This window comes from Typopeltis vanoorti, chromosome 15 (genome assembly GCF_054136105.1).
Source record: "Typopeltis vanoorti isolate ZY-2024b chromosome 15, IOZ_Tvanoo_1.0, whole genome shotgun sequence".
NCBI classification, from domain to species: domain Eukaryota; kingdom Metazoa; phylum Arthropoda; class Arachnida; order Uropygi; family Thelyphonidae; genus Typopeltis; species Typopeltis vanoorti.
The window spans coordinates 55199793-55216777 of record NC_143563.1 but is presented as its reverse complement, the minus strand read 5'-3'; the positions used below and the strand labels follow the sequence as shown (position 1 = coordinate 55216777).

Here is a 16985-nt window from a genome sequence, read left to right as displayed (position 1 = left end):
AAGTATAACATTATCTGCATAAAGTAAAGAGCTGAGATTAACATCTTCAATTTTGATATCAGGTTTAACACCACTTACCTTCATAAGGTGATCCATATAAATGATGAATAACAGAAGGGATAATGTACATCCTTTTCGGACACCAGATTTAACACCAAACCATCTTCCTCTACTTCCTTCAATTCTAACTGCTGACTTACAACTCAAATAAAGACTAAGTCTTTATTTGAGTTGTAAGTCAGCCATTATATCAATGCCTCTATGACATCATATAACTGTAACGTTTTGAATAACTTTTCTCTTGGCACTTTGTCATATGCCTTTTGCAGGCCTGCAAAACTTAAATACAGATATTTGTTATATTCCCGATTTCTCAACTATTTGTCATAAAGTGAAAAGCTGATCCTGACAGCCTTTATTTGGCCTGAATCCAGCTTGTTCTTCACCAAGCTTCCCTTCGACAATCCTTCTAAACCACTTCTCAAGTACAATGTAGATGTGGTTACAGCAATGAGCAATGACCTATCACAGATCATCAATCTCCCTACCAGAATACCTGACGATCCCCTCCAATTTACCAATACACCTGATCTCTTCCTGACAAGCTCACCCCCTCCAAGTACACTGTTGATGTCAGTTCTCATCTTGGTAATGCAGATTACAAACTCTTACAAGTCTCTTTTGCCACAGAACAATCTTCATCCCCTAGTTCTCAGTCTTGTGCCCTTTGGCACTACAAGGATGCAAATGGGATGACCTCCATGACTACTTCTCATAGTCTGAATACTGCTTCAGTTCTTCGGACCCAAACACCTGCTCAGACCAAATAACAGAATTCATTCTTACAGGAATAAAGCCTTCATCCCTTATTTCACTCCAAATTCACAGCCACCATCCAAGCAAGCCATGGTTCTCAAAAAAAGTGTGCCAACACAGTAAAATAAACAAACTCTGCACATGACAAATGTGCTCAAGACCAAAACTCCAGTTTCTACTGCAACTTGCAACAGCTGTAAAAAAATCATTGCTAAATCCAAATAAGACTTTGAAAGGTCCAAAAGCTGCAAAGTTGCTTCCTCTCAAATGGCAGTCGCTCGTTCTGGTCCCTTGTCAAGGTCATTGGGTGCAACGTTTGCCCACCCAGGTTTCCACCACTCATTATCAGATGGTTTTGTAGTTACCTCATCTAAAGACTTACTGTCATCACTCTTCTCTTCTGACTCCTACATGGATGATCTGGGCAAAGCTCCTTACCCTCCACCAAGAACTGCTCTCTCTGTCACCTATAGTTTTCTGCCAAAAAAGAATTCCAAAAAATCCTTAATAACCTGAACACAATAAGGCATCTGGTCCTGATGGTATCCCACCAATTCTGTTAAAAACTTGTGCCCCAGAACTAACACCTGTTTTGTATCGCCTCTTCAATCGATCCTATTCAACTGGCATCTAACCCTACAACATGGAAACATGCCTATATCCAGCCCATCCGAAAGAAAGATGAAAAAAGTCAACTCATGAATTACCAACCAATTGAAGTCACTTCTGTTTTCTCTTAAAGTTATGGAGGTCATCAACTACCAACTCTTGAACTACCTAAAGACCTAATGACTAATCAGTGACCAGAAGTATGGATTCTGCCACTAGTGATCTACAGCTGATCTTCTAGCTTTCACCACCCACCTCTGGACTCAAGCCACGGAAAACTTTGGAGAAATTCATGTGGTTGCCCTTGACATCTCAAATGCATTTGATTGGATTTGGCACAGGGGGGCTATTTAGCAAATTGCAATCCTATGGTCTTCCTTTCACACTCTGTAACTGGATTGTCAATGGTCGCTCACTATGAGTTATGATAAATGCTTTCTTCTCCTCGGATTCCCCACCAATGATGGACAACTGTAAGCTTCTGTACTCACACCCACTCTTTTCCTCCGATATATAAATGACCTGCTATCAGACTTTAAATCCTATCCACAGCTTTTAATAGATGACAGTACACTGCACTCCTTTTCATTTGACAAACCTTGTAGTGCTGCCCAATTGTTAGAATCCTCAAGGTACACTGCAACCAATGTCATGAACTCCGATCTCCTAATTATATCTCAGAGGGGCAAGGAAAAATCTTGTAGACTTCAATGCTACTGAAACTCAGTCTTCTCTAACCTCTCGCAAGAGAGAGCTTGCATTCCTTCCCCTAACCTTCAATAATAACCTGATATCTAACCACAATCAGATTTCCCTCCTTGGACTCACCTACACCTCGAACCTTTCCTGGCACAAACATCTCAACCATAGCTTCTGCAGCTGTCAAAAGTATCTTGGTGAGCCAAAATACTGTCTAAGATTGATGATTTTATCTAGAAAAGAGCAATCTGGCTAATTTATGATTCATCTCTCTCTCTCATATGCTCATGTCAATCCCTTGTGCCTCTTCTACACCCTCTGTCCAAAAAGAAACCAATAGAAAATCTCAAGTACTGATCAAAAAGAAACTTTTGATAGAAAATAAAACACAGGCCAATTATAATTATTCAAATCATTTATTTCAATCAATATATTCTCCCTCAGCTGCGATACAGTGTTTGGCATGGTCAATTAATTCGTTAAATGAGTTTTTTTTTTTTTATATCTGTTTTTGGGTTACTGCCGCTTGAACATTTTCAATGGTGTCATATCACTTTCCTTTCATCAGCAAATGAAATTGTGGGAAGAGAAAGAAGTCACAGGGTGCTAAATCAGGTGAATACAGCGAGTGATCCAACACACAAACTTGGTTTTTGCTCAAAAACTGTCTCACAATGTTCGGTCGATGAGATGTGCATTATCGTGCAAAAGTGACCAGCTGCATGCATCGATATTCATGCCATGTGCGACGAATTCTCACAAACAATCGCTTCAAAACTTTGAGCTAAAACTCACCATTGACCGTTTGGCGATGTGGAACGAATTCTTTGTGGATAATGCCCTTGGAATCATAGAAACAAATCAGCATTGACTTTACTTTTGACTTTTCCAAGCGACTTTTTTTTTACAGATGCCCCTCTTCTGGTGGTCTCCACTCAGCACTCTGGCACTTTTTCGGCTCATACTCAAAAAACACCACATTTTGTCACCAATAACGATCGTTTCAAGGAAGTTTGAGTCCTTGCGAGCAGTTTTAATGAGGTCCTCACAGTGCTCAATTCGATATATTTTTTGGTCGTTGGTCAACTTGTGGGGAACAAATTGCAAATTCAATTTACAAAGGCCCAAATTCTCAGTCAAAATGTTGTGCACAGTTGATTTTGGAATCCCCAATTCATCTTCAATCAATCTCATGGATGATTTCAAGTTTTCTTTGATGAAATCACGTACTTTTTGGATGGTGCGGCTTTTCGTCATCCTCATGCGTCGCACGAACACTTTGAAATCACTTAAACCACTCGTAAACTTGAGTACGGGATAAGCATTCATCACCGTATGCCTTTTGAAGCATTTGATGCGTTTTGGTAAAACCTTTACCAAGTTTAACAGTCAATCGCAGCTCTCTGTTTGAAATTCATTTTCCGACTGTTCGGCAAAACACACTGTCACTCTTGGCACTATCACTTGGCTTCTAATGAAGGTTGTCGCTTTCAACAACAAAAAGATACAACAGGGGGTGCCACTAGTTTCTTCTATTTTCGTTCTCTTAGAACAAGTTCCATTAGAACAAGAGCCACTGCTAACCAGCATCCTTTTACAGTCTATCTTGAAACTCACCAAATTAACTTCACTGCCTCCTCTTTTATTCCATCTATGTCTGCTCTTCTGAACAGCCTGCCCACCTTTGTCTTTCCAAAAGAATACAACCCTTAGCTGTTCAAACAAAATGTGAACAAATTCCTCCTTTCTTCTTATCCTCTTGCCTATAAACTGCACTAGTCTGCTTGTAAGTCTTGTGACCTTTCGTGTAATATATATATATATATATATATTATACAAATAAATAAAAAAACAAAACAATGCTCCATGTATGAATCTTTCATTTATCACTGCTGGAGGAACTGAGCAATTTTGTTCTTGTTAACTGTGCAAATTTTGTTTTTGAACAATAGATCCTTCAGCAGATTCTATAGGAGAAGAGTATCAATTCCTCATCCTGCTGATTCATGCATTTTGATCAGCTATGTGACACAACAAATAGGACATACCATTCTGTTAAAACTGTGTAAAGACTTGGTTAGGGAAGCAGGAGTCAGACAACCTGAAACCTGTTATTGATCACTGCAGGCCAATCTCCTCTGTACATGGATACTTAAGGTTCCAATTTTCAGACCATCTTCTGAAGAATGCTATGATGCTACAAGCAATGGAGATATAGTTCTACAATACAAAAAGTTTCTGAAGAAGACTTCTCACATTAAATAGTTCCATAATCTACCATAAGCATATTCAGGATAAATATTCTGTTCAACGTTATACATTTATCATACAACACATTGAATCAAAGAAAAAGGAAATTAACTAATATCTTTATCAGAAATGCTTATGAAGAAAAAAAAAAATTATTTTTTTCCCTTTTTAACTAAACAGGTTAAAAAGGGAAAAATTATCCCCAGGCCCATGCAACTGGTATTTTCACTAGATGCACATTTGAAACTTAAGATTAAAGTTTCAAATGTGCATCTGAATAAAATCAGAATCAAGATATATGTTTTGATAATAAAATGGTAAAAAACATGTATCCGATTGTAACTTGGCTGGTAGACAGACATGTACAGAAAAGTTCTTATGATCAAAGATGATGAAAGTAGAGATAAGGAAGCACAGAATATGTAATATATTTAATATCAATACAACTAGTTTCATCCTTGTTATATGGGACTTCAGGTATGAAGGAAACATAAAGAGGTAGACTTACAAACAGTAAATGAGTGAAATGTTAGTGGGCTCCTGTTGAAATATTCTGACAGATTAATGCTGGAGCTTATATTCAAATGTATGGGGATCTCATAAGATCTCTGCAGACGTTCAGATTTTTCTCTTGAGAATGTAAAATTGCCAATTCATCCCATAGAACTTGATGTCTTTCCACTGAGGAATCATTTGGTTCAGCTGAAGACAGTATTGTTGCCACATGTCTCTGGTATCCTATGTCTCCTCATATGTTCTTTAATATACTGCTTAACACATTTATATGTCTCTCCATAGTATGTAGTTCTGAAATTGGGCCACATGCAACAAGTCCTCTGAGATAGTTCAGAGAACTGTGTTTAAGTTTAATAGACTGAAGTGACAGTTACACTCTGATATAAGGGGTAAAGACTGTTTCCTTTTCTTTAAAGAAAGTTCATATCTTATTTGTTAGTAAATATGATAAGAATATTCAAGATAAATATTCTGTTCAACATTATACATTTATCATACAACGCATTGAATAAAAGAAAAAGGAAATAAAACAGAAATTTTCAACTTTTTCAGAAGATGACTTACAAAGATCATTAAAATCATTAAATGATATCTCAAAGCAATATAATATGACAATATCCAAAGAAAAAAACAAAAATAATGGCATTCAAAGGAGAAAACCCAATAAGAAGTAAAATAGTGATAGATAATAAAATACTAGAACAAGTAAACACTTTCAGATACTTGGGATGTGATCTATCATACGAAGAAGAAAAAGACATAAACACAAAAATATCAAACTTTGTCAAAGTAAATGGCATAATAAATAGTATATTTAAGCCATCCCTGGTACAAAAACACACTAGAATCAGACTATATAATGTCTTGTCAAAACCAACTCTACTATACGGAAGCGAAACATGGACCATGAAAAGGAAAGATGAAAAACGAATTCAAACAGCAGAAATGAAGTTCCTCAGAAAAACAGCTGGATATACCAAGTGAGACCACAAAACAAATGAAGAAATCTTACAATCCCTAAAAATCAAACCAATTAATTACTACATAAGACAGTATAAACAAAAATGGCTAGAACATTTAAATCGAATGGACAACAGCAGACTACCAAAAATATTATACAGATACAAAATAAGTGGAAAAAGAAGAATCGGAAGACCAAGAAAGAGATGGCATGAGACCGGAACAGGCCACATGGCCTATATTCCATGATAGGAGGAGGAAGAAGAAGAAGAAGAGAAAAAACCCAGAATTAATATTCTTTCTTTGTTTTATGAAAGGATTTTTTTTTTTAGCCACATATCTCCATTGCTCACTTCTGTTTTTCCTCTTTTCTTTCACATTTATGAACTGTTTTTATCATGTCCAAATATATCACAAAAAAGCAGCTGGGTATTACAAATGGCACAGAGGCCAGTTTATTTGTGGCAGTGAAGATATATATATATCAGTAACAAAACTGAAAAGCTTCTCATTAAGTTGATGATTTTAATATCAGGACAGAAAATGTTTACAAACAATTTAAGTTCCAATGATTCAATAAAGTAAGTTCACTCTGATTTTTTTGTGAAATATTCAAACTAAAATGTTCCCCACCAGGGACTTTTTTTTTTCTTTACTTAAATGGTTAGGCTGAATGTCCTGAAAGGTTTCTGCTGATAATGAAATTAAAATATTGTTAATTCTTTTTCTTTACATAACGTTACAATTGTTAATTATTGTAATGTTTATAATTAATCTAATAAGTAATTGATGTAATTATTACTTGTTAATATAATTAATTATTGATATAATTACATTAATCACACTAATCTAATAATTAATAATAAAATGTATTTACAAATTGTGTAAAGATGTTTAAGTGAATTAATACATCATAAAATGCCACAAAATGGAATAAAGATTAGTGCATATTGTTAACTTTGAAATACATTATCAAATTCAGCACAAGTCATATTTCATTTACGTCACTACATTATTGTAAATAATGTATATACAGTTATTAATTTAATTAATAAACTGCAGTTATTAATTAAACAACCATGATTACAATCACAGAAATTGCTCTAAATATGCCATTTATTTGTATAATCCATATATTCTGCTAACTAACTGTTAGATTTCTTTCCTGTAACATACAATGTTATCTAATAGAATATTGTTCTATTGGAATGTTTCTTTTACTTCTAAATTTAATTATTAAAAATCACAATATAGAAAATTGTTGCAATTATAATTTCAGAAATGTATGCATGTAGTTCAATAGTGCAGGCACATTCATTCCTTCCTTCCTTCCTGGTGTTAAGGTGCAAAATTACATCCCTTTGGTATGATTAACATCCTGAGGTTAGCGCAAGATTACACTTGCTGAACACAGTAACTCAAGGGAGCAATTAAAATCACTGGCACCAAAGAGTAATTCCACTATATGCATCATTGCGTGCACTGTGAAGGTATGTATCAATGGTACAGTGAAAAATGTATGAAGTGTATATTTAGGTAAATCAGATCATTTGATTTCAAAGAACTGAACAGACTGACAAAGATGATAATATTTTTAAATACTATTTACTCATGAATATACCTAAAAACTGAACAGAGGGGGAAAAAAAAAAATCTATCATGAGTATATGCAGTCATGTGAAACAAAACGAATATTTTAAATTACAGATGATAGTCACTTACTTCTAAAGGTAAGTAAGTATGTTTATGTTCCTGTCCAACTTGTAAGCAGGGTAAATGTGGATACCTAGAAAGAAAGAAAAAAAGAAAAGTTAGTCAATCAAAGTGCCACTGCCATCCCTTATTTGCATTTAAAAATTTCACTTGTAATTTTTCCATTTCTAGACAGAAATTAAATTTTGAAAAACACACCATGATTGTACTTTAGATGTATATTTAGTAAATTTTCTAGTTAACAAATTTCGATTAATGAACAAAAAATAACAGGATAGCATATAATTGTGTATTAGTAACCTGCATGTAATGTAATCTTTAATATAAAAATTGCAAAGCTTATGTTATGCAGCATCATATTCAAAAATCCGACATAATATTCAATGGCAATGTCTTTGAATATCTTGTACATTAACCATTCCTGTAAAATTTACAAAAGTAGAACAAGAGATTCTAATTATACGAATTATCATGATTAATTCCTATTCTAATATATAATTAAGCTTACATCATTACTCACTATCAACACTTCCAAATTAATCTGTTAGTCATCAGGTACACAACATCATAAGCACTTACATTTCAGTCTTCTGAGGCACTATTAACTGCATCAATCCACATAGATCTTGGTCTTCCTCTAGATTTTTCCTACCAACCTGGCACTAAATCCCTATTTTGCTTACCTTTTTACTGTTCCTATTTGGTTTAAGTGACTATATCTCCTTAGAATAGATCTGCTCACACATTCTTCAACATTAACAATGTCAAGTTCCTTTCTGATGACATCACAATTGATACTATCTGTTCACTCCTGTAATTTTTCTCAGAAATTTCATAGTCACTGACCAACTGTTTTATTTTTAACCCAATGGGTGTCCTTAAGTTATAACTGGTTTGAACACTGTCTTAGCATTTTGTCTACTTTCTTTTTTATTCCATCAAAATTTATTCAACTGGCTTCTCACCATACCAGTTTTGCTACTGTATCTATTGTTTATTTCCATATTTAATTTGTCATCTTCACTAAAAATTGTAAAGACAACACAATCTGCTCTTTTTCTACAAGACTGCCACTGAGAATACACTTGATGTTTTCATGTGCCTATCTAATTGATTTTCCCAGTAAATTTGTTATAGCATTTATTCAATTTAGTTAGAACATCCAAAGGAGTTGTAAGTTGTAGTAGATTTATTTAGGAGTAAATGACGATGTCAAGAGATACCAAGATATCACAAAAAGTGATAGGATTTTATCTTTATGCAAATAATTCTTTTATTACAAACAGTGTACAACATTATCATCATACCACAACAGGATGGTATTGGTGGAACTAGTTTCACTCAAATTACAGTTAAATTTAGGCAGGAAAATAAATACTGGCAATGAGAACTAAACAAAGCCAATACTGAATTGGGTAAATTAGGAGTGGTTTGTTTATTTTTTACTTGGCCATCTACTTTAAAACAGGGTGTATGATGCTGAAAATCATTTAATAAGATTTCCAGTATGAATGAAGATAGGGAAGCAGTTTATACATGTACAAAGTTTATAGAAAAAAAAATAAGGAACAAATTGAAACAGTTTAAAATAATAGCAGTAGTAGTAGAAATCATACAAACTACAGTGACTATTCTATGAGAAGAGAAATATAATGAAAACTTTGCTTTGGGAGGAGAAGCAGTCAGTTAACAGGCCTGCCAATACCAGTTTAACAAATCAACTAACAAATTAGTAGTAATTAAAATATATTATGCAAAGAGAAGACAGGTGGGGGAGGACTAGGATATGTTTTTACCAAGCATAAGGAATTATGACAGATTGGATTATTTGTGATGTATGATAAAGCATAGTAATCCATATTAGCACAAATGATAACATCACTAACAAAGAATTAAATCAAATAATTATGATAATCTCATTAAGAAGAGTAGAGGACTCGGTTTGGACATCTAACTAACCGATATTCTTCCAGGTATTATGCCAGAGAAAGAAAAAATTAAGATTAGAAAAACTCTGCTTAAAGCAGTGTAAAATTTCTGTAAGGATGAAAAAAAAAAAAAAGTTTTTTTTTTTAAAGAAAGGATTTAGTAACAATGGACTGCATTTAAGTCCTACCATACGGAGTAGCTCATACCTTCTGTCATACCAGAATTCAAGCACCGTATGCCTCCTATAGTTTTTAGGAAAAAAGACATCAGAAAACTACTAAATAACTTGGATACTAAAAAGTCTTCTGGTCCTGATTACATATCTTCAATTGTTCTCAAATGTGCTGAAGAGCTAACGCCTGTCCAGCATCATCTCTCTGTAATTTATTATATATATCTGGTATTTATCTCAATGTATGGAAGCAATCTCATATCCATCCTATTCCAAAAAAAGGCAATAGAAATCTACCATCAAACTACAGACCAATTGATTTCACCTCTGTCCTCTCCAAAATTAAAGAGAAAGTGATCATTAGCCAACTGCTCCATTACTTAGAGGCCCACTAATTAAGTAGCAACCACCAGTATAGATTCCACCATTCAGGATCCACAGCTGACCCAGCAGCTTGCATCAGAAACCTCTGGACACATACCATAGTTTTAACATCCTTTATTTGGATTTTAGCAAAGCATTTGATACTATAGAGAACACTCATTCACAAATCAGAGAAATATAGCAAAGTGTCAAAATATTTTGGAAATTATTGAAAAAAAAAAATTGATATGGCGGAAAGAGTACTGTAAAATGAATCAAAGATGATAAAGGTGACATGAAAATTAAAGACAAAGATTCTAGAGATGTCTGGAAAAATTACTTTGAAAGACTGCTAAATGAAACAAGAAGCAACAATGGTTCTGATTGCATTCCTGTAGAAAACTCAACAGGAATGCAATCAGAAATTCAAGTGGAAAAAGTCATCAAAAACCTGGAATGTGTAAGGGTAGATGGAGTAGATGATATTTGATAAGAAATGCTCAATTATGAAGGTATAAAAGTTTTACAGTGGTTATATGGTATAATTCAGAAGGCTTGGTTAGAAGGTCAAATTCCAGATGATTGGAGTAGAGCTCTCATAGTACATCTCTATTAAAAAAAAAAGGAAAACAAAACTGAATGTGAGAATTAAAGGTATTTCCCGACTAAGTGTTCCTGGTAAGTTTTATGTAAGCATGCTTGATAACCCCCCCACCCCCACCCCCAAAAAAAAATTGTGGATGAGAAGCTTGGAGAACCACAAGCTGGATTCAGGCCAAATCCAGGATCAGATTTTCACTTTAAGACAAATAGTTGAGGAATCATGGGAATATAACAAGGACTTGTAAATTTTGTAAATCTGAAAAGACATATGACAAGGTGCCAAAGAAAAGCTGTTCAAAATACTACAGTTATAGGGTGTAAATGGACATTATAGCTAACAATACACAGTCTATATTTGAATTGTAAGTCAGCAGCTAGAATTGATGGAAGACGGTTTGACATTGAAAGTTCATTTTTCGCTAGGTTAGACTATAATAAATTTAGTTTAATCCTTTATCCCAGTGAGAGCAAACAAAGTTTGCAACTGAAAATATCTTCAGGACTGAATATAGTGTTGCACTATCTTACCTGGGTAAGTAGTGCAACACCAGGGCAACTCGTAGCAAAGGTGGAGCAAGCTACCAACACCCCCTATCCCAGCATCTCCCATAATGAAAAACACATCTCCTTGTGGATATGTATACTGTTATGCATTAAGGGATTGGTCACTACCCAGACTAGTTTTGACCTTTATTGAGGTCTCTTCAGTGGGAGCCAGGCCCAGAGTTGGAGATACCAGGCAGAAGCAGTAGCAAGGTCATCTTTACCTATAGGAGTTGCCAAAAGGTTTACCACCTTTTTATATTATATTACTCTGGATTTAGAGAAAGATGTTGAAAGTTTATTTTTCACTAGGTTAGACTATAATAAATTTAGTTTAATCTTTATCCCAGCGAGAGCAAACAAAGTTTGCGCCTGAAAATATCTTCAGTAGTGCAACACCATTGAAGAGACCTCAATAAAGGTCGAAACTAGTCTGGGTAGTGGCCAATCCCTTAATGCATAACAGTATACATATCCACAAGGATATGTGTTTTGCATTATGGGAGATACTGGGATAGGAGTGTTGGTAGCTTGCTCCACCTTTGCTACGAGTTGCCCTGGTGTTGCACTACTTACCCAGGTAAGATAGTGCAACACTATATTCAGTCCTGAAGATATTTTCAGGCACAAACTTTGTTTACTCTCACTGGGATAAAGGATTAAACTAAATTTATTACGGTTTGACATTAAATCTGGTGTTCGACAAGGATGTACATTATCCCTTTTCATCAGTGCATAGAAACAAGTAAATCAAAGAAATGGGAATAGAAGGTACATAGAACAATCAAGTTCATCAATTAAAAACAGTTGCCATGTGCTAGAACACAATATTAAAACAATTTTTGATGTTTACATAAAATGAGACTCTCCCAACTTTTTTTTTTTGGAGCAGGGGGGGAGAGAGAGAGAGAGAATCATTCCAATCCAGGTTTGGCTGATATAAAAGGGCTCTGCAACTTTCTTTGAAAAGGCGTTCATATTTAAAACTGCTTATATGGAGAAGACGAGCTTCATCCCAAGAGATACGGTGTTTAGTGTCAATACTATGTTGTGCCAGAACAAACTTTGAGGTTTCATGTACTCAATATAATACTGATGTTCATTAATTTTTTTTTCCCACAGAACAGCCTGTCTACCTTGGATATGTAATTACATTCACGAGGTATCTTGTAAACACCAGCTAATGATAAGTGACAGTTTGTCTTTTGTAGATGGTAACAGACAAGAAATTTAGTTGATAGGAAAATGTGGGAATAATGTGATACTTCAAAATTCTACCAATAGGTTCAGAGATACCAGAAATATAACATATTGGAACCCTGGGATCTGTTGAAGAATCCTTAGGAGTTGGAACATAGGAGTCAATTATCTGCTGGATTGATGATGGTTGTAATCATTAAATTCCATTCAAGTTCTGATAGTGAAAAGTTCTTGTAAGCCTGAGGGAGAGGAGCATATGTTATGTGCTCTATTAATTAGATATTAATAATTGATAACACCAATCTTTTGAGAGGTGTGATGAGCAGACTTTTGATGAATGTATCTGCTAGTAAAGGTAGGTTTCCAATAAACACTGGCTGACAAATTCCTAGAGGCTGTGCCAGTAAGAAGGATGTCCAAGAATCGTAAACTACCAGCATTTTCTTTTTCCATGGTGAACTGAATGCGCAGATGAAGGCTACTGATCCATTGTAGGAAAGTCGTAAGTTCATTTTCAGAATGAGGTCAAACAGAAAAAACATCATCAACATAATTAAACCAATGAGAGGGTTGGGGATGAATGGATGAGACCAAGGTATCTTCCAGATAGTTCAATAGATAGTTTGCAAAGGTGGAAACAGAGGGCTGTGCCTTCAACCTGTCTATAAATCTTGTTTCCAGCTGAAATATCCTGTTTCTATAACAAATTCAAAAATCTTCACAATATGAGGAGGGTAATCATCATATAGTAAATTAAAAATGTCAGATAACGGAATGTTGGTAAATGGAGAATAAATGTCAAAGCTCTAAAAATTCAACTTATATTCGAATATCATTGACTTTCTCAAGAAAATGTATGGAATTCATGATGAATGATCTGGATTGTCTGATATGAACAGTTAATAAACGCGAAAGAAATTTAGCAATTCTATAGGTGAGAGAGTCCCAATTTATCCCATTTATCCAATTTAACAATTCATGATGGGTCATACTGGATAACCTTCTTTATGAATTTTTGGGAGACCATACAAACGAGGAGTTTTTCCAAAATGAGTGCATAACTTATCCAAAGTATTTTGATCCCAACTAACAACTTCATCCAGCAGGTTATTTAATTCTTTGTTTTTGTAGCATTATAACTAATTTCTTGATAGATGGAGATAACCTGTTAAAGCAGTCTATTTTCCTCTCATAGTCAGCCTATCCATTACCACTACAGCTTTTCATTTATACGGTCCACTTTACATCAGCCAAACTTGAATCAGAATGATTCAAGATATTAATCTCAGCTCTTTACTTAATGCTGATGTCATGTTCCTAAATAAATCTAGTACAAGTCTGCAAGATTCTCTGACTAAATTGAATAACTAGTGTGATAAATCTGCTATGACAATCAGCAATAAAAAGACAAACACAATGAAAATAGGCAGAAATACTGAAAACATCGACTGCATTCTGAATCTGGAGAACCCACAGAATAAGGAAAAGCCTTTCGGTTATTTAGGCTCAATTTTTAGTGAAGATAGCAGATTAAATATGGAAATAGACAGCAGAATTAGCAAAGCTGGTATGGTAGAAAGTCAACTGAATCTTATATTTCTATAATCTAAGGTACTTTGTACCGTATCAATCCACCTGTATCTTGGTTTTCCTCTGGGTTGTTTTCCTGTCAAACTGGCAGAGAACACTTGTTTTGCTAATCTTTCCTCGCCCATTTTGTTTAAGTGACCATACCACCTGAGATTAGCTCTGCTAACGCATTCCTGGATGCTGACAATGTCAAGTTCTTTCCTAATATCCTCATTTGTAATATGATATTGCCATGATGCCATCTGTTCATGCCTCTAATCTTTCTCAGGACTCTCATATCTGCGGTCTCTAGTCTTTGGTCAAGTGTTTTACTTCTGACCCAGCTCTCAGATCCATAAGTAAAAACTGGTTTGAACACTGTCTTGTATATAACTAATTTAGTGTTCTGACTTTCTCTCTTATTCCATATGAATTTATTCAATTGACTTCCTACCATACCAGCTTTGTTGATTCTGTTGTCTATTTCCATATTTAATTTACCATCCTCACTAAAAATCGTGTCTAAGTAGCTGAAATGTTTTACTTGTTCTACAGGTTCTCCATTCACAATGCAGTTGAAATTTTCAACAATTCTGCCTATTTTCATTGTTTTTGTCTTTTTATTGCTGACCTTCATTACGATATCTATTACAACAGTTATTCAATTTAGTCAGGGAATCTTGCAGACTTGTAGCAGATTTATTTAGAAGTATTAAAGTGGCTTAGAAGACAGAAAACATTAATTTGCAGGAAAATTGTTGATAGGAAGATAGTAATAATGGAATTTTTTCACGTAGTACTATCATAATATCCTGTAAACCTCGGATACATATCAGGATTTTGATAATGATGAGAAATACAGCATTAAGAAGAAGGCAATGAAGTGGTTACAAGAATCATTAAGAGAGACAATGAAGTGTGATACTGAATGATTATGCTGACTACACTGATAACTAGTGAGGTTATGCAGTGGATGAATACTGGATCCATTGTCATTCATTAATTTTTATCAATGATAGTGATAATGGAATTAAAAGTTTAATGTTAAAAGTTAAGATGATTAAGGTCAAAGCTGTATAAATGAGAGGAGACCTCCACATAGCCTTTAAAGGAATGCAGATAAACAACCAGAGGTTCTGACCTAATGTCCAATCCTCACCTTCTCGTGGTACACCCCATTAGGTATCTACCAGAATACTGAACAAACAAGGATGGGCTGAGAATTTAGCCGACCAAACTGTATTCTTATTGGCTTAAACCGCAAATAAAATGATGGTACAAAATGACAGAATTTAATGCCTGCTGGGGAAATCACCCAGTTAAACAAGGACCCTGTTGTTTTTGCCAGAGAACCAGGGCAAACTGCAATAAGTCAGCTACTGGAACAAATCCTGAAACACATGTCCCAACTCAACATCACCAGAATTCAAGATCAGTACTATCAACATAACAAGCCTGAATGGCAAAGAAATGAAGCTGGCTGAGGAATTGGATAAGTACCAGATCGACATAATAGGGTTGACTGAAACAAAAAAGACAAAAACTGGGGAGATCCAATTTTTGTCTTTTTTGTTTCAGTCAAAAAATGACTGAAACAAAAAAGCCTTACACAACCCCCCCCCCCCCAACCTGGAGGACCAGGGTCTTAGTCTGGACCAGGACCATGGTCTTAGTCTGGCACCTACCTCTCAACCTGTCCAGCTAGGGAGCCCCTACCAGTAGCTTAGTTAGTGTTGGCATAACTGTTGAGGCCATTTATGCAAGCAAGTCTCCTTACCACATCAAGGTGGAAATCCCATTAAGGAGTCAGTTGAATATCTTTGATTTTAATATTAGCTTTAATGTCACTTTTCTTCATAAATGTTACCCATGTAAATTATGAAGAACAGTGACATTAAAGCTGATATTAAAATGATACATTTTAATATCAGCTTTTACATAAAACCATTTCCTTCCATTCCAGAACTTCCTGCAGACATACAAATTAAGTACGGGCCACGCACACAAGTATTTTAGTCATGTTTTAATGATGTCCCCAGCTGGAAAGATCTGGGGGGTTTTAATTCTGTCCAGGATGCGAAGAACCTTTATCAAGGATTTTTCTTTCCAGAAGTTAAATTTCATCATGTACAGACAAACTGGCAAGAAAAACACAAACAAAACTGGCCAGAAGAACTGATAGTTACAATATATTATAAGATTAGCCACCCTATCAAAGCATTAATCAGGTTACCCAGAATCCAAGTTACTTGGCTGTGAAAGGCCACTGAGCCTAACATACAAGGAAAGATAGAGAGAGAGAGAGAGAATGTACAATGTCCCATTTAAACCATACAATCAACAAACATAAATACAGATTTTTTTTTTTTTTTTTTATATTCTCATTATTCCTCTTTTATTTGGTTTGAAAAGACACCTTGTTCCTACCCAAGCATCTCTACTCTGATATTTCTTAAGTATGCTTGCATAAATTTTATTTAAAATGTAGTAGGGAAATTCCTCTAATTCTCCCATTTCATTTTATCCTCCCCCCCCTTTTTTTTTTTGAATAGCTGCTAAATGAGTTCCACTCATAGTATCCGGTACTCAATCTTCTAACAAGGCCTTTTTAATTATGCAGTGTAACCCTGTAAAACTGGGATACATCCACATATCAGCATTTAGATTGAATATCATTTACTCCATTAAATAGGGTAAATTATCTACACATTGGGTTTCTGATGGCTTTTTCTACCTCAAGTAATGATATATATATATTACTGATTGCATTTTACTTAAATATTTTCTACTATTGTTCTGTTATTGCTTAACAATTATTTAGCAATCTTTCAGTTATTATAAAACTCTTTATAATTCATGAGCATGACTGTATTGATTGCCAAAAATCTGGGAGATAGTTATTTTAAGATCAAATGAATACTCTCTCTCTCTCAGTATCAACAATAGATGGTACCAATTAAGATTTCGGTTCTTTATATTGACCATTACAATTTTAAACTATTCCCACTATTAATTTCTTTGCATCTGCACCAACCTGTTTGTA

At 34.7% G+C, this 16985-nt stretch overlaps 1 protein-coding gene across 1 annotated transcript in view; it reads right to left on the bottom strand.

Moving 5' to 3' along the window:
- The window catches only part of AGO1 (protein argonaute-1), a 322424-nt gene that overhangs the window by 167224 nt on the left and 138215 nt on the right, over positions 1-16985 (bottom strand). The window contains exon 7 of the mRNA XM_090405013.1: positions 7573-7636. Coding sequence (XP_090261139.1) covers positions 7573-7636 — 64 coding nt within the window. The remainder of the gene's footprint in view (positions 1-7572; positions 7637-16985) is intronic.